Source organism: Phacochoerus africanus, chromosome 1 (genome assembly GCF_016906955.1).
Source record: "Phacochoerus africanus isolate WHEZ1 chromosome 1, ROS_Pafr_v1, whole genome shotgun sequence".
NCBI lineage: Eukaryota > Metazoa > Chordata > Mammalia > Artiodactyla > Suidae > Phacochoerus > Phacochoerus africanus.
The window spans coordinates 157,270,815-157,290,401 of record NC_062544.1 but is presented as its reverse complement, the minus strand read 5'-3'; the positions used below and the strand labels follow the sequence as shown (position 1 = coordinate 157,290,401).

The window sequence follows — 19,587 nt, the reverse complement described above, 5'->3', positions numbered from 1 at the left end:
CTGTAGCCACGAGCCTACGCCAGAGCCACAGCAACACGGGATCCGAGCCGCATCTGCAACCTACACCACAGCTCACGGCAACGCCGGATCCTTAACCCACTGAGCAAGGGCAGAGACCAAACCCGCAACCTCATGGTTCCTAGTCGGATTCGCTAACCACTGCGCCACGACGGGAACTCCAATGTCCTACTTTTGTTAAACATGGCCCACTTCTCATGTTAATACCTGACATTAATACACAGTGGATTTTGGTCATATGTGAATACTACTGGGGTTATGAAGGCAGTTGGTCACACCAAGCCTTTGCTGTAGTATCAGAATGTCACCCATATAAAGCAACAATCAAGGCAGAAATGGCAGAGGGAAGTGATGCCAATGACGTATGAAAAACTTAACAGAAAACAGTGATGACTTACTAGCTCTGTGTCCTCCAGAAAGTTACTTAACCTTTCAGAATTTCAGTAATGTAACAGATTATAACCCCTACTTCTTAGAAGGTAATTATGAGGATTAAAGGAAATTACAAGATGTAACATAGGTAAAAGGTTCAAACCATGCTAGGTAGATTATGTCTTTATTTAATGAAATGAAATGTCATTTCATTAAATAAAGGCCAAAGGATGGGGTGCTCAAAAGATTAAATATAACTTGGCATGGTCCTTCAGATTCAGTAATAAATAAAATAAACATTTACATTTGTAAAGTAATTTGAAGTTTACAAACTACTTTTTTTTTTTTTTTGTCTTTTAGGGCCGCACTTGAAGCATATGGAAGTTCCCAGGCTAGAGGTCCAACTGGAGCTACATCTGCCGGTCTATACCACAGACACAGCAACGCCAGATCCAAGCCACATCTGCAACCTACATCACAGCTCATGGCAATGTTGAATCCTTAACCAACTAAGCAAGGCCAGGGATTGAACCTGTATCCTCATGGATACCAGTCAGATTCATTTCTGCTGAGCCTTGATGGGAACTCCTACAAACTACTTCTGATTTAACAAATTGATAACCTAAATAAACATTTCTCTCTGCCTTAATGGTAAATCTGCAAATATATACTACACAGTCAAAAGCAGTAGAAACTTCTTAAATTTCTAAAATAAGGCACATAATTCTTCATGGGCTTTACTTAGGTTATTTGTATTAGTGTCATTTCTTAGTATTCTATGTTGAGATTTGTGAGACTACAAGTATTATAATTATCAAAATTCTTTTGTTTCCCCAAAATGTTTCCCATGGTGTAACATCCAGGGCAGTTATAACCATAGAATTAAGACCACTGGTGCCAGTAGGGATGAAACTCAATAGTCTAGTGAACACTAGCTACTGGGGAAGGTTTAGAGCAAAGCCTTCAGTGTTAACTCTACACTTTTGCTTTGACAGAAATAAGTGACATTCAGAACAAACCTTGGCTATTCTGTCAAAGTTTTAATTCAAATGGGAAAATATTCGATTATACAATAGTCTGTTCTGCTTTCTTCAGTGTGCGTCTTAACATGGAGCAGTTTACTAACTGGCAAGTATTCATTAACTCATTGTTTAATTCCATATTTAAAAGGAAAATAAAAATAATACATTCATTTTGAACTTCCCAGTGTATCACTTTATTTTCCATTCAGTTCAATAGAAGACAAACAGTTTAAACCTTAAAGTAGTTAAATAAAACTGACCCTTTACAAACATTACAGAATAAAACACAGTAACGTAAAATTTGTCAGATTTATCAGCAAGTTTTAGCAACTGCTCACTTTGAATAAAACTATATCTTTCAAATCTAGGAACAGCATTAAAAGAGAATTAGCTGGGTAGAGTATCTCAATTCTTCATTATAATCTTTCCCTATAAAGACAGTATCATTTAGATATTCATTTTGTATAGTACCCTTATGCTATTAAGTTACTGTAGCATTTCCAATATTTGACAATTTTTTGCCTATTTTTAAAAAAGCAATTACATATGGTTCACTCAAGTATCTGAAATTATTCTAGGTCAGAATAACTACAAAGCTATGGTTTCTTGCTAGATTCTAGATGTCCATCATTGATACAGCCCTTGATTTGTATCTTATTCTATGTTAGGCATCTTGTTTGATGAAACACTGGCCATATGGTTGTAAGCAAGTAAGCATGGTCCCTGAAAGTAGCCTCTGCAGGCAGAAATGTCTCAGTCTTATAGCTGAGGGAAGACATTGTTTCACAACCAGAAGTAACTGCCATCCTTCGTTACCTACACACAGCATACCACACACATACAACTGCCTATGAGTAAAAATCTTTCAAAAAAAAAAGACCATCAGTATCAATATTCTTTTTAAATAGATTAATTACAGATGTATGTATGTTAATGCAAATTTAGTCTATTGATTCAAAGTGCAAAACAAGGCTTTTAACACAGAAGTTCTAGTTCTCAAAAATATTTCTATGAAAAATGATAAACTGTAAAATATTTAAGTTGTATTTATTGTTTCTAATACTGCATTTCCTCTCTACAACAGAAAAATGTGAGTACTGTGCTTTAGGTCCAGAAGGTCTATTTTTAAACCTGTTGGAATCTCTCTACAAATAGCTTTCTGGAAATAGCTGAATAGAGGACACAGATTAATTCCTTGATCTAATATCAAGTGAGCTGTAAAATTATTTGTAAGTTAGTTCACTGGGTGGTTTTATTAGTAATAAAAATATTTTAAAAGAAAACACCCAAGTTTCAAACCTGTGCCTGCTGAAATGACTTCAGCCGCTTCTTAAACCGTGACGGGAGAACAAAATCACAGCCCCTTGCCAGGAAAGCTAACTCTCCCCTTAAATCCGGGTCCCTTCGTAGAGAGGTTTCCTTGATCATCATCTTTGAAAAGTGGATGTTTACTTAGCAACTGTCCAGCACACTTCTGAAGATGGTCAGATTTAGTAAGTTGTCAATCTTGTCAGGCAGAAAGGTATTTTTTTCTTCTTATCTCCCAAAGAAATTAAGTTCAAGCATTGTGCTCTCCCAGCCTCCAGGGACCACAATCCATGCTTGTACTGACATGCAGCTGGTTCCCAAATACAGCCTCTGGCTTCCAAGACCTGCTCATAATTTTCAAGTAAGAAACACTGGCTGCAATGGGCCTGTTGCTCCTCGTAGGTAGTTTTATGTCAAACTGACCTGCCCATGTGGAGAATACACAGCCTTCTGGGAAAGGAAGCACCCACTACTCTGAGCACCAAAGTTAGAAACATTACAGCTGGACCTAAACATAGTGACTTCTCAGATAATGCTAACTTCTTCAACTTGGAGTATGTGAGGTGTCAGTCCATACAAAACAGTTTCTCTTCAAGCCAGAAGAGAGAGAACATGTGGAGTGTTTTTGATTTTGCTACTTAATATTTTATTAAAAAGGAGTGTGCTGCATTTCAAATTTGAAACTACCATTTTAAAAAGAGGGTTATTTTGTTTGTTTGTTTTTTAATTCTTATTTGAATAGAAGCAAATATCCAAAACCACTAGATATATCCAAAATACAGAGAAAAACACTTTTATCTTCAAATGGTAACATACAAAGAGACATATTAGTCTCAAATCTAAAAATAATTTTTTTTTTTTTTTGCAGAAGACTATCTTAGTGATCTTTTTTTTTTTTTTTTTTTGAAGTGATTCTGAATCTGGATACATTTGAAAATTTATCCAAAGAATGGGTTAAGAAAGTATAGAGACAGAATGCCCAAAGAAAGCAGCTTTAGATACATGGAAGTGAAGGAAATTTTGCTATAAGAAAGGTACAAAAGATCATTAAGTAGCAATGACATAATACACCGTGAATCTGTGAGACTTGTTTTTCTTAAGCAGCTTTCAAGAAACCTCAGATTTAAAATGTATTTTATTATTTTATCACATATAAAACATCAGTCTCAGTTATTTACAAGTGAATCTTCAAGTATTCTCTCATGTTTACCATTTAGACTTCATATTTACTTTTAATCAACCATATTATTCAATCAGTATTTTCTACTCTTAAAAAATATACATCAAGTATTAGCAAATAAACCCCAAACCAAAAAGAGCTTATGACTTTCTTCTGCTGAATCTTTGTCTAATTTAGAGGGAATTAAATTCTTTGGTTTTCCACTGTTTCCTACAACTTCAGTTTTTTTCTTGATTTTGAGACATTTTAACAACACTTTATAATGTGTATACTGGGCCTATACATCTAAACCTGCAGTTTTTAAATTTCTCTTTAGGTAGAATTCTCCGCTCCTTTAAAATCTTACCTGAAAGCTTTCGATACACTAGGACTTAAGTATATATTAGGATTTAAATATTTATACATATACTAGGATTTAAAGAGGATTTCACTGAAACCACTGGCCTGATGCTCAACCTGGGCCTTTCCTTCTTTTCCCCAAATTTCCTCTCACATGGCTTAGATGTTAACTGAGCTAGGTGGCTTCTCCTACATTCTTGCCTCTAACATTCTAATTCCTCTGTTGATATTTACCTCCAAATTAACACATCAAAAAATTTTCCAGGAATGTAATTAGGACTTTAGATTTGTGATTTAATGCTCTTTCAATTAAGCCACACTTTAAGTTGTATTCCTCTCCTTCCCAACATCAACCCGTGGCTTCAGGGGGCTGACTTTTCATCCCCTTTCTGTGAATGCTTCCTCTCCTCAAATTATACACCCTTTACCACCCTTCAAAATCCAACTTGAATTTTACCTATTTCATAAAAGAGTCTATGAAATACTGTCGAGTCTCTCTAATGACTTCCATTTGTTCTCTGGATTAGCAATGCACACTGACTCATGGCTAACAGTTTAGTTTCTCTTATGCTCTCGTATTTCTTATCTCAGTAGTTCAGTTTTATGCTTAATAAAAGTGGTTGTACTTGTCCACACCTGTTTATACTGGTTGTATTTTTACAGTAAGTATTCAATTCAATTACATAATCTAATGAAATGTAAGTGTGGGAAAAGAGATCTGATGTTTCTAATTGGAGAAAAAAAAAAATCCTAAGTTGAATGTTTTACAAAAACTCTGTAGAGGCAAAATACTACTAATTTTTTTTTTTTTTTTGCTGTGAAATTTATCATGAGATAGAAGGGAAAAGTTATTAAAACCTAGAAGGTATCTACACTCAAGGTATGCTTGATTACTGACTTAAGTTCCTTCTCCACTTTAATGAAACCGAAACTAGAAATCAGTTAAAAGTACTGAGTGTGATTTATCAAAGAATGATGTCATGAATCTTCAGTTGTCAGTAATGACACCTGTTCACAAAGAAAAGGCTTTGGACCTATAATAAAAGATCTGAATATATTATTTCAAGTTGAATAAAATGTTTAATACACACAGAGTTTATGATTCCCTACTGAGTAACCATCCCTCCCAATCACTGTCAGGTAAAAGGGCTTCTACTGCAATATTTTATCATCTGACAATATTTTCCAATAGTGTCTAAACTCTTGAGGGTAGGGTTAATTTTAAAGTCATTCAATCACTCAAGAAATATTTTTATGACTACTTATTATGTGCAGCTACTTTGCTGAGTGCTGAGGATATGAAGATGATAAAGAAGTGATCCCCTCTTTTCCTCACTGCACCTAGTACAATGTTGGTTTGGGGCAAAGTACAACAAATACTCTCATTTCGTTTACTTTCCAAAAATCTCTGGAGTTTCAAAATCAGAACAGTGGTTAAAAGCCTGGCCCATTACCCTCTTAAGCAAGGAGAAAACATCTTGCCATGTTTTTTCTTGATGAAATAAGCTCTAAGTTTTTATTTATCTAACTGCTTTCCAAAAAATTCAGAGGGAAGGCCAGGTCCCCTAAAGGGGGTTAGAAAAGAATTGGTCTGTGGCAATGAATTACCGATAGAGACAAACTATCATGACGTTTATTTGCTTTTTACTTATTTACTTGTATTTGTATGGAAGTATATACCTGCGTGGTTTTAGAAAGAATCTGAAAATATGAGTTAGTTTCAAGGGAACAGAGCAGCAAAGAACATGGTTTTTAGAATGACCTCATCTTTACCAGAAAAAGATCAAACAAAAGGAATTTTGCGATTGATGCAAACATGGCCTCTGATCTACTCACTTCTCTCTCTACTTTGATCACAGAGAAAGCACTACAACACATGTGTCTGTGTGCACAAAGGGAAGAGCTGTTTCTAGGTGAGAGGTGTCTCCTAGAGGGACTAAACAGAATGAGGAATAAGAGAAAGCTATAAACATACAGTTTATAAATTAAATTTAGAAAGATGGAAAGTTGGGTAGTTATAATGGAAAGAGTCAATTGTAAGGGTCTTCCCAATGTCCTTCTGGAATAAACCATGAGATATTTTTTCCTGCCCTCTGTAGCATACATGAAGCCATCTTAATAAAATAGCTAGCCAACAGTAGATGTTTCCTACACAGAAACTTGCAACTCTTCTTGGCCTGCAAATCACTCATGTACACATACTGTCTAAAGACACAGGTTGTCTTGTCTAGACCATAGGCTCACCCTGGTCTTCAGGGCAACTGTTTTAAGAGAGTTTGACTAGAGGTTGAAAAGGACCAGCGCTTTCTTGTGGGATATATCAGTTGCTACCTCAAGATCCAGCTCTCTTGTGGGATATATCAGTTGCTACCTCGACTGTCATTCCTTTCCTCTCTTACCATTGCATATATGTTTCCCCAGAGTAAGCATGCTTAAGCAAGGAGGAACCAGCTGTGGGGTGGATTCCTAGGTTACAGAGTTTTACCAGGTTCCCTGGCAGGGATACATAGAAGTGGGGTTGGCCCCTTTGCAATGACCCTAAAAATGAAAGAATCTTTTTTAGTATAGCCTTCACTATATCAAGCAAGAAAAGATATCATCCCTTATCACGTCCTTAAATGACCTTTAGAACTGAGGCATCCAGAAAGAGCCTGTACTCTGAAGGAGGGTGAGACTGGGAAGGAGATAGAAAAGATGAAATTGTATGACACCTAACATTATATTTTTGTAGAATTCACTCTTTGAGTTTTAGTTTGAAACTCAGGATGGATTTACTAGAACTCTCATAACTCCCTGCCCTCCCTCATTTGATAATGAAGAGAATGGGGGTATACAATGTTAATTTTCTCTCTCCAGAAAAAATCAGCTCTATAGGATTTTTTCAGAAACAATGGGTTGATTACACAGGATAAAGAAAATCCAGAAAATTTCCTGAAGACATGAATCACTTATTTTGACTTGTATAAAACTGCTAAACAGTGTTGTATATGCAATGTACCAGGCCAAAATAAGTATAGCCTTCATTTTATAAACCAGCATGTAAAGTCATATCAGCCTCAGATGAAGTGGGCTCTGGAGACTGAGATGATAGCATCAATCAAGGCTCAGAGTTAAGAAGACCTGTTGGCATAAACAAGGCAGCAAAATTGTGAACATCTGAGTGACAGAAAGGCATAGCACAGCAAGACTGGGAAATCGGCTCAGCTGTGAGGACCCATGTTGAGGTGAGTGTCAGAATCAGAAGGAGAGTCACTATGAAGTGACATCAAAAGATTTTGCTCATAAGATGCTACAGGGAAAAAAAAAAGTTACATATTAAACAGGAAGTTTTGCTCTATCAATAGGGTACTTCTGATTTTAAAAAGGAGCTGGCTGTTTTGAAAAACTAAAAAATGCTAAATCGAAGGCCTTTTTCTGTCTACACAAAAGCTTGTACACGAGTGTTCACAGCAGTGTTATTCATAGCAGCCAAAAAGTGGAAACAACCCAAATGTCTATCAGTGGATTAATGGATAAACAGAATGTGGTATAGTCATACAATGGAATAGTATTTAACCATAAAAAGAATGAAGTACTGATGCATGCTACGTGATAAAACTTGAAAACATTACGCTAAGTGAAAGAAGCCAGACATAAAAGACCATATATTGCATGATTCCATTTACAGGAAATGTTCAGAATGGGCAAATCCATGGTGACAGAAAGATTAGTGATTTTCAGAGGCTGGAGGGAGTGACTGCTAACGAATATACATTTTTTTTTGTGGAGTGATAAAAACGTCGTGGAATTAGTGCTAAGTGCTGTATAATCTTGTTGAATGTATTAAAACCTACTGAATTATGCACTTTATTTTTTCTGTGATTTTATTTTTATATGTATCTTACTGATGTAGGAACAAAGTGATATAATGAACTACAGGGCATACTTTTATATCACAATGTTAAAAAAGCCTTTCTTGGTTGTAACTGGCAGAGCAGTTAAAAAAGGTAATTAGGAGTTTCCATTGTGGTTCAGTGGTAATGAACTGGCTAGTATCCATGAGGACATGGGTTCAATCTCTGGCCTTGCTCTGTGCGTTAAGGACCCAGAATTGCTGTGGCTGTGGTGTAGGCCTGCAGCTGCAGCTGTGATTCAACTCCTAGCGTGGGAACTTCCATATGCCATGGGTGTGGCTCTAAAATGACACCCCCCCCAAAAAAAAAGGTTAATTATACCTTGCAATCATAGACTTTGTTTAAAATGTCATTGTAAATAAGTTTTAATAGAGGAAATTAATTATAAGCTAATTAATTACTCTTAATCCTAAATTTTTATATCCTTTTCCTCTGTACTCTAATTTGGATTTTTCTCATTGTTTAATTAACAGCTTGTTTTATTATTAACGTTATTTTACCCTTAAGTAATGAAACAATGGGGTGGGGGAAGGATGCTGGGTGGTAATGGTGGTGATGAACGATGCTTCCTTTGCTCCTCTAGCCTTAACTACATTTTTGACAGCAAAATAGGAGGAGATCTAATAAGCAATTTTGTGTCTTGCTTCAACTGCCTCCAAATGATGGGAACACATTCCATGATCCATAAGGGAAAGAACCCACAAATCCAATATTTTTATCTCTCATTGTTCTAAGGCTTGGGTGTAGATGGTTTTATAGTATCTGGGAGGAGAGATAATTAAGAGCCTAACATTATTACATATTATATATAATTCTTGGATCTTTAGAATTTCTAGAGTTCTGTACTTCTTAGTCTCCCTTCTTCCTTCAGGAAATCCCTCAAGTAGATATTGCTCATTGTAGAGCATAAGAATGAATTTATTTTTGGCCTATATATGTTAGTCAACTCAGCTTAGAACAGAGGGTTTCCAATCCACCAACATTGTCATGTTGAATGTCAATGAACCCACAGGGGCAGTGCTATGAAATACCTTGCTCCAGTCTTTGTTGGGGGTGTGAATGTTTGTGATTTCTCAGTAATTTGGGGGTAAGGGCTGAATGCACAGATGTCAAAGGAGAAGGCTAGAATCGATGGTCAAGGACCTGGGGGTGAGCATTATGTTGCAATTACAGCAACTGAAAGATCTGTCTCTTGGCCAGCAATCAAAGTGCCTTCTGGATGCCTGATTTTAAAGAGGCAAGAATGGTAGCATGTTTATCTGCTGATGGAATGATCAAATGGGAAAAACTGATGACTGCAGGGGAAAAAAAGGGTCATTCACTAGAGAAGTGTTCTTGGGTTGATGGGAGAGGATGGGATTTTAGAGCACAAAGTATAGGGGATGGCCTTAGACAGGGGCCCTGACTGTTCATGCACAGTAGCAGAAGGAAGGGAAAGTATATGGGTACTGATGGTGGGTAGCTACAGGTCTCCTCTATTTGCTTCACTTTTCTCAGTAAGATAGGAAACAGTTGTTCACTGAGGGTGAAGATGGAAGAGTAGGTGTTACAGGACAGAGAAGAAACTACCAAAGGGTCATTTGCAGAGTGGTAAAGTGAGGGAATGGAGAAACATAGTAGGACCGCCAGAGTGCTAAAGGCTCACTGGAGGTTGGCAGTCATAAATTTAATGCAAGACCACTTAGTACAGTTGTGTGATCTCCAGCCAAGGTCAGCTGTACAAATAAAGAGATCTAAGTAGACAGAGAACACAATTTAACATGAGTTGGAGTTTTACCAAGCGAATACTACAAAATGAGGGCAAGGCATAGAGGCTGAGAGTGTTTTCAGGGAGTGAATTTTAATGAGGAATGATTAGTTCTCAAACAAGATCATGCATCAGAATCACCTAAAGAGTCTGGGCTGGGACCTGAGAATATGCATTTCTATACAGCTCCCAGGTGATGCTAATGCTGTTAATTGGGAACCATGCTTTTAAAGCCACTGATATAAATGCAAGACCACAGAATGAGGAGCTAAAGAAGAGCAGAGGACAAGCTCATTGGAGGAGAGATCAAAGAACCAAGAAGCCTGTGTACTGGATGCCTCATCTACTGAAAACTCACAAGAACTTGAGCAAGTAATACCGGAAAGTGTCATGAAACCAGGAGCTTAAATCTTCAAGAAATAAAGGAATGGGCCTGGGGGCTAGTAGATAGCTACAATCAAGGAGAGGGACTGGGTGGTGAGTCTGACATTAGGTCAAAGTTCAGTGAGGATAGGTTCAGAGAGGTGGTAAAGAGAATAGTCTGGAATCTGCAAAGGAAGGCAAGAACACTCACTCTCCCTCCAGATCCAGTGGGAGAGGGGGTGGGGTAGCTACAGCACCCTTAGGGAGAGACAGGTTTCAGGTAGAGCAAGAAGGAAAGGGAAAGTTTAGAAAAGAGTCTGATGACCTAAGACATTTTGCCAGTGAATGATCAAGAGGGCATGGTGAGGAGTTCCCATCGTGGAGCAGCGGAAATGAATCTGACTAGGAACCATGAGGTTGCAGGTTCGATCCCTGGCCTCGCTCAGTGGGTTAAGGATCCAGCATTGCCATGAGCTGTGGTGTAGGTTGCAGATGCAGCTCGGATCTGGCATTGCTGTGGCTGTGGCATAGGCCGGCAGCCGTAGCTCCAATTCGACCCCTAGCCTGGGAATCTCCATATGCCACAGGTGTGGCCCTAAAAAGACAAAAAAAAAAAAAAACCAAAAAACAAAACACACACACACACACAAATCAAACAAACAAAAAAAAAGAGGGCATGGTGAAAGGATTTCATGGTTGGACTTAGAAAAGGGTATGTACAAGAGTAGGGTGAGGAGAATGATGATCTGGATTCCTGGATTTCTTGTGGTCACTGATGTAAACAGAGATGAATATTAGATTAGTCCTAATGGTCTTAACGCAGAGAATGGTGAAGCTGTGCGTTGGGTAGGCCTGTGAGGAGGACCTGAGGGCTTACCAGGAGCAAGGTGAGTTCCTTTTCTGGAGGCTGAGGAGGGCTGTACTTATCAGCAGTACCTGGATATATTGGTTTCATGTTTTACTTCTAGAAGGATATATAGTTTGGAGCAAATTTACTAAATGTTTGTGTGTGTGCAAACATATTAATAAAAAGGGGTCACACTGTTACATCTGTTTTGCAATTTATATACATATGTGTGTGTGTGCTTTTTAGGGCCACACCCATGGCATATGAAAGTTCCAGGCTAGGGGTCAAATCAGAGCTATAGCTGCTGGCCTACACCACAGCCACACCAACTCGGGATTCAGGCCATGTCTGCGACCTACACAACTCACAGCAACACCAGATCCTTAACCCATTGAGAGAGGCCAGGGATCAAACCCAAATCCTCATGGATCCTAGTCAGGTTCATTAACTGCTGAGCCATGAAGGTAACTCCCAATTTATATTTTTAATTACCTATTTATCATGTCCATTTTTCTACATTAGTACACATATATCTACCATGTTCTTTTGAATTCTGACATATCTGAGATAAGTGATGCTGATTAATTAGAAAGGATGAAGATGCAAGAGGACCTGACCTTAGAAGACATTAAAGGTGCAGGGGAAAGACAAGGTGAGGTTATTATGCAAATTTATGTTTGCCACTGGCTAGATACCTTTACTTTTATTCACTTACATGGTGGTTAAATGAAGTAAAAGGGAGAATGGTTCCCTATTGTATTTTTGTGTGTTTTGATTTCTTTTTTTTTTTTTTGTCTTTTTGCTATTTCTTTGGGCTGCTTCCGCGGCATATGGAGGTTCCCAGGCTAGGGGTCGAATCGAAGCTGTAGCCACTGGCCGATGCCAGAGCCACAGCAACATGGGATCCGAGCCGCGTCTGCAACCCACACCACAGCTCACGGCAACGCCGGATCGTTAACCCACTGAGCAAGGGCAGGGATCGAACCCGCAACCTCATGGTTCCTAGTCGGATTCGTTAACCACTGTGCCACGACAGGAACTCCTGATTTCTACTCAAATATTCCCAGCACTGAATCCAAGAAACCATCAGCACTTATAAAGCTGGGGGAGAAAAACATTTTCCCCCAATGACATAACTGGTTAAGATTAATGAAGGAATGGATACAAACCTAGTAAAAACAGAAAAGTGTTTATTAAATATTCCATAAGAAACTTTTAATGAGGTTCCTAAAGTGTGCTTTGCTATAATTTGATATTCATAATTATTCTACATTTAAATATACATACAAAATTATAAAATATCTAAACTTTGAAAAGTTTATGTTAGATCATTAACCTGGGAAGGCCCTTAGTTCTCCCTGGAATGATATCTCAGACACATATTCCTGATCAGGGTCAGAAAAAAAGCAAATTGAATTCTAGTAACAGTGCAAATCCTACTCACCATGAAAGACTTCTCTGACCCTCTTGGGCATCCAAAAAACAAAAAACAAACAACTGTACTGAAATTCAATGGCCAGAAAGGTCTTTTTCAAGCTAAATTCATGGGGATGAAGACAGGACTTCTAAGAATGGGGGGAAGGACAATGAGATGTATAGATATCTCTTAAGGAGAAATGATACATTTTCAGGATATAAACAAACAGCTCATTATGTGGAGGTACCACAACAGGGCTTGAAGGTGCAATGGTGAATAAGAGGGTACCCTCTCCTCAAAATGCTCACAGTCTATAATCAAGAGATCCCCATCTTGGGATAAGGTAAAATGATCTATACTCTTACTGGGGTTCTCCCCTCTTGCCAGGGAAGGTGTTAGGACTTTCCCCAGAACGCCAGAGGTTTTTAGATGCTAACGGCTAGAGGAATTAAGAGGTCAGAGGTCTGTGAATCTTGCTGAGGCACCACTGTCAAGTCCTAGAAGGGAACCTGATGTCAGGTCCTTTTGCACACATCTTGAGAAGCCGAAGGCAGGGAAATTGATGGCCTTCAGGCAAGAGGGCAGAGTGTCCATTTGAGAAGGAGGCAAAGCAGACAAGAAAAATCCCTTCATTTGATTATTCATTCACTTATTTGTTTACTCATTCAACAAATATTATTTAATTCCACCATTTGCTAAATAAAGGCCAACAAAGGACAGTGGTCCAGGGAAACTTGAGGAGGGATTCACAAATCTCTCTGCATACTCTCATTTTAATATTTCATTTTTATTAGATGTATGTTTGGGAACTAGAGATACAATTTTTTTTTTGTCTTTTTGCCATTTCTTGCGCCACTCCTGCGGCATATGGAGGCTCCCAGGCTAGGGGTCTAATCGTAGCTGTAGCTGCCAGCCTACACCAGAGCCACAGCAATGCGGGATCCGAGCCGCATCTGCGACCTACACCAAAGCTCACGGCAACGCTGGATTGTTAACCCACTGAGCAAGGGCAGGGATCGAACCCGCAACCTCATGGTTCCTAGTCAGATTCATTAACCACTGCACCACGACGGGAACTCTGGGAATAGGAGATATAATTTTGGAGGCTGAAGTGGTAAAAGAGAAGAAAAGATCTGAACTAGGCTTTCAGGCAGACTGTCTGCTTAAAGTCTGACTTAAAAACTGCAGAAAACTAATGGGAAATGGGTCCCATCCTTCTAACTCTTTACCTTATTAGTGTGCATTCTACTAATTGGAATTCATAATAATATAACAGAGCAGCCTGATATTTCCCCTTATACTCTCCTGGAAAGGAGAGTTTCTGTTAAGCCAATTTCATTTGCCCTTGATTATCAAGATTAGACTACCACAGAGCTTGGGTTTGAGAGAAATAATGGATTTATGATCTATCTATCTGGTCTTCCTTACTGGATTCCCCTGGCACCAAAGGCTTATGTTTGTAAGATAGATGGAGACGATTAAGTTACATTTTGATGTGATGGAACAGAATGGAAATGGTTCTCGACAATGTGAGAAATAAACCTGAGTGTAGTATACTAACACTATAATAACATCAACATCTAAATTTACTGTATGAAAGTACAGTATCCATATCTGAATGCTATTTCCTCCAGAGGAACTTCCTTGAATTCCACGAAATGGGGTGTTGCTCTCCCTTCTCTGAGTTCCTGTGTCTGATTCATTTTTATCCTCAACTGTGTGCCGTACACAGTGCATGCTTAAGCACTTAGAAGCTACCTTTTTAAAAAATAAATTTCGGGGCTCAAGATGGAGCCTCTCCTTCCTTGGGTGCCAGTTAGCAAACCAAAACTTAGATAACTTACGTGTCCTTGTAAATGCGCTGCTTAACCAGAAACACAGTACATTCCATCAGCTAATCCCCAAACACCAAGCTAACTCCCCAAACAAGGTTGACTTTGTAGCTGCAGCCAATCAGATATTTCTCTCCGTTGTTCTTTATTCTTTATCATATAAAAGCTTCTTGCCTTCTGCTCCATTTTGCTGTTCTCTGAGACTGTCCACTTCACGAAATGTTGACATTTGTTTGTATATGTTAAACTGTCTTCTCTAATCATTTTTCAACAACTATAAGTGACCTTTACCAGATTATTGAAATATGTCCAGCTAAAGTTCACACTTGGCAATACTTTGACAGTATTTTTATTCTTCAATCTTGAAATTAATAAAGTTTTGAAATATATTAAAATTTAAATGTGTACTTTTTAGTAATTCAGACAGGATTCCTCAATTAGTGATATTTGTAAGGTTTCACTAGATTTAAATATTATAGTGTGGCTTTAAAAAAAAAACCTTCCTCGGGAGTTCCCATTGTGGTGCAGGGGGAAATGAACCCAACTAGTATCCATGAGTATGCAGATTTGATCTGGCCTTGCTCAGTGGGTTAAGGATCCAGTGTTGCCATGAGCTGTGGTATAGGTTGCAGATGTGGCTCGGATCCTGTGATACTATGGCTGTGGCTTAGGCCAGCAGCTATAGCTCCAATTCGACTCCTAGCCTGGGAACTTCCATATACTGTGGGTGTGGCCCTTAAAAAGCAAAAAAACAAACAAACTAAAAAACCCCTTTCTTTTTATTTAGTTTAAAATCTTTTCCATTGAGGAATCCTTCCCCCTGCCCTCCACTTTTAACTGAGACAAGCAATAATGGAAATTTCTTCTGGGCTTTGTTTTTACTAAAATTAAGTGGAAATAATTTTCAGGGGAGGCTACAGTTTTTTATTTTAACCTGTGAATAACACCTAACAGGCTATTGCCCCATAAAGCTAAAAAAAGACCAAAAATGACTGTAATACCATCTGCTGGTGGTAATAAAATGTGGAATTAAGATGTCATTTATTATGTAAATTATCAGAGCAGTATAGTTTTTCAAAATATTTTTATCTCCCAGGTCAAAACATGTTCTCAGTAATTCACTTATTTATAACCATGAAACCCTCTGAAACCTCAGCCACACCCCCTTTCTCTCAAGTTATTATTTTTTAAGAAAAAATTTAGTTGATTTATATGTTTCAGGTGTACAACATAGTGATTTGACATTTTTTAATAGACTGTACTCCATTTAGTTATTGTAAAATATTGGCTATATTCCCTATGCCATACAATATATCCTTGTAGCTTATTTATTTTCTGCCTAGTAGTCTGTACCTCTTAATGCCCTTCGCTAGATAACCTTGCCCTGCCCCTCTCCACTCTCCCCACTTGTAACCACTGGTTTGCTCTCTGTATGTGACTCTGTTTCTGTTTTGTTGTATTAATTCATTTCCTTTAATTTTTTAGATTCCACATGTAAGTAAAAATGTGGTTTTTTTCTCTTATTTAACTCATTTCAGGCCCATCTGTACATCAGCTACTCTAGAACCTACCGAATCGTTTCCTGTCACTTTGAGTCTTTGTGAGGAAAGCATGTAGAGAGGTGAATGCTCATTGTTGACCCATGATATAGATAACAACATAGAGAATTCACAAGCAAAGAAAGGAAACACAGGGAGTAAGGCATGGATGAAAAGGAACCTGTTTCAAGTGGAAAAGTCAGAGATAGGTAGTGACGGGAGAGTAAAGGGGAGAAAGCTAGGTAGATCAGAACTCATGATGAACGATTTTGAAACTCTGGGCTTATTTATTTTTCTGTTTCTACTGGTACACTGTCTGACTGCCATCAACCATTGGTAGTCTCTACGACTGATATTTAATGATGTTTCCAAGATTTCCAATGCCTTTAACAAAACATCACACTGAACCTTATCCAAAGTCTGCTTTGCTGACCTACCATGAAATAATATCTAATCCAAGGATTAGGAAACTTTTTCTGTTAGTGGCCAGATAGCAAATACATTATACTTTAAGGTCTCTGTTATAACTACTCAATTTAGTAGGCAGAGCACAAAAGCAGTAATGGACCACATGTAAATGAATGAGAAAGGCTGTCTCCCAATAAAACTATTTACGAACTCAGGTGGCAGGCCAGATTTGGCCCATGGACCACAGGTTGCTGACCCCTGATTTTAGACCAATATCCTCTTTATCAACCACTCAGTATCCTCTATTTTCTATCTGACTCCCTCTCCCAATACAGGTTTGAATAGTATTTCTGGACAACAAATATCTGGACCACAAATACTGTTCACTCTTGAGAAATTATTTTGAAATACATATTAAAATATTAATGACAAAATATTATCAAGTCAATCTTTCTTCTCAGGAATAATCATCAACGTCATATAAAAATACTTCCCACATGCCCTTTACATAAATCTTTTAAAATTGAACTGTTTTGAATACCTGGAAAAATTCTGAGTGTTCAAAAGGTTAAAAAAATCCTTAAAATTATTCTTTAAAAATTTTTTCTTAAAAAAATCATAATGTAGAACTCCTCTGCTTTAAAATCTACTTTAGTTCCCTACCCCTCTAGAACTTTTTAAAAAGCTGAAGCATAGTTGCTGTATGATATTATGTAAGTTAAAGGTGTATGATATAATGATTCACAATCCACTTACAGTTATTATAAAATATTGGCTATATTCCCTATGTTGTACAATAATCCTTGTGGCTTATTTTATACCTAATAGTTTGTACCTCCTGTTCCCCTATCCCTGTGTTTCCTCTCTCCCCTTCCTTCTCCTTACTGGTAATAACTAGTTTGTTCTCTGTATCTGTGAATCTACCACTTTCCTGCAGAACTCTTTAGCATAACATACAAGCTCATTCATAAGTTGGTTCCGATCTACCTCTCTGATTTTATTTTCTACTTTGTGTTCTTTCTCTTTATACAGTAATAAAAAACATGACCAACAATACTGTATAAAAATTTGCAGGAGAAAAACACTGACTCTTCAGGAAGTGGTTACTTCTGGAAAGGGAAGAGAGTTTTAGGCGTTTTAACTATATCTGAGATTATTTTTTTTTTAAAAAAGATGATGATATTAATGACAATATTAAATAAAGCAAAGATCTGAAGCAAAGCTACAGCAAAAAAGATTTGACAAAGCTACATGGTGAAATAAGAGAGCTTTTTCCATCATTCACAACACTTTTTCTATTTGTTTAAAACAGGGCTAACAAACTACAGTCTGTGGGCCGAATCTTGCCCACTGCCCATTTTTTAAGGCTTGGAGCTAAGAATGCTTTTACATTATTAAAGGAATTTTTTTTTTTTTTAAGACACAGAAGATGATGTGACAGAAAACTTGTGACCTGCAAAGCCTAAAACATTTACTGTTTGGCCCTTCAGAGAAAATGTTTGCCAATTCCTGATTTAAAATATTTCATAAGAAATGAAAGATTTAAAAAAAAAAGGTAAGGAGGTAACTGAGTCAAGGAAGAATGGTTTTGTTTTCTTTCATTAAGTATCTTCCTGAATTAAACATTTTATGTTGCCCATTTCTTTTTCTTTTTGGCCATACTCACAGCATGTGGAAGGTCCTGGGCAAGGGACTGAACCCATGTCACAGCATCACCCCAGGCTGCTGCAGTGACAATGCTAAATCCTTAACCTGCAGCACCATAAGAGAACTCCCTATATTACCCATTTTCTTTAAATTAGCTTTTCATGAATTACTTTTTCTTTTTTGGCCAACCTGTAGCATATGGAGTTCTCCAGCCAGGGATCAGATCTGAGCTGCAGTTGCAACTCTGGATCCTTTAACTCACTGAGTGGTGCTAAGGATCTAACCTGTGTCCTGGTGCTGCAGAGACGCTGCCAATCCCATTGCACCACAGAGGGGGCTTCCTGCTTTTTCAACTTTTATCAGGAAGAAATCTCAACATCTTATTAAAGAAAAAAAATTGTAACTATGTATGGTGACGGATTGTAACCAGACTTACTGTGGTGATGACTTCATAGTGTATACAAATATCAAATGATTATGTTGTACACCTGACATTCATATGTTAATTATACCGCAATTTAAAAAAATGTACCTCTGGGGGAAAAAAGAAATCTCATTAAATTTTATTCTATGATATTGAAACTTACTTAAAAGACCTTTGGGTGAGTCTTTTAATATGATTTTGATTTCAATCCATACTTGTCAAAAAAACTAGGAAGCTCATTTACAGCCCAGTGTGTCACTTCTTGATAGGTGTACTTAGATTGGAGACCCACTTAAGTCAGGGACACAGGAAAGGTGCTGCATGGGACCTATTCTTGGCTTTAGGTTCACATTTTCTGCTTTCTGCAGCCCACCTCTTCTAGAATAATTCTGCCCCCACCCCCCATTTTTTTTCCCACAGAAGATTATGTGGCAAGAGGGTTAAATAAAATTCAAAATACTGGGGGTTCCTGTCATGGTGCAGTGGTTAACGAATCCGACTAGGAACCACGAGGTTGCGGGTTCAATCCCTGGCCTCACTCAGTGGGTTAAGGATCTGGCGTTGCCCTGAGCTGTGGTGTAGGTTGCAGATGCGGCTCGGATCCCGCGTTGCTGTGGCTCTGGCATAGGCCTGTGCCTACAGCTCCGATTCAACCCCTAGCCTGGGAACCTCCATATGCCGCGGGAGCGGCCCTAGAAAAGGCAAAAAGACAAAAAAAAAAATCAAAATACTGTACCATAGTAAGAGTTTCTGGCTCTAATAGTTGTGAGACATTGAGATATGTTATCAGAGAAGGCAGACCTTTTTTTTTTAAAGGGGGAAAGTAGTGTGATAATACATCTAAATATCTTAGCATGCCTCAGATCCTAAGAGATGTTAGATTTTCTGTTATTACCATTTTGAGGTTGTTATTTTCTTCTCTTTATAAAATATTAAGCACATCAGTATTGCCGGCGTACAGGAAAGGATTTTTTTTCTTATTTTTGTAATTAATTTCCACAGTTTCTCCCCCCAGCACTAACCCACATTAACTAAAGATATTACCATTTATCAATCAATGAATGAGGAAATCTCACACAGAGATTTCACAAAAATGCTCAGTGAACAACTGAAGATATTTAGATCTAAATTATGTAATAACCTTAAATACGTATTGTTTTAACCTTTAGTGTCACCGGTAACTAAAAATGTGCACAGAAGAACAAGAGCCACAAATCAAATAACCAGGTAAA

General features: G+C 37.9%; 1 protein-coding gene across 2 annotated transcripts in view; it reads right to left on the bottom strand.

The window, feature by feature from the left end:
• PPP2R3A (protein phosphatase 2 regulatory subunit B''alpha) overlaps positions 1–19,587 on the bottom strand; it is a 199,868-nt gene that overhangs the window by 129,578 nt on the left and 50,703 nt on the right. Inside the window, exon 1 of one of the 2 annotated variants that reach the window (XM_047782959.1) lies at positions 2,712–3,305. The exons of the other annotated variant lie outside the window; for it this stretch is intronic. Within the exon in view, the coding sequence (XP_047638915.1) occupies positions 2,712–2,843 (132 nt within the window). The 5' untranslated portion in view covers positions 2,844–3,305. Of the gene's footprint in view, positions 1–2,711; positions 3,306–19,587 lie in introns of those variants that run through there. 2 annotated transcript variants of the gene reach the window in all.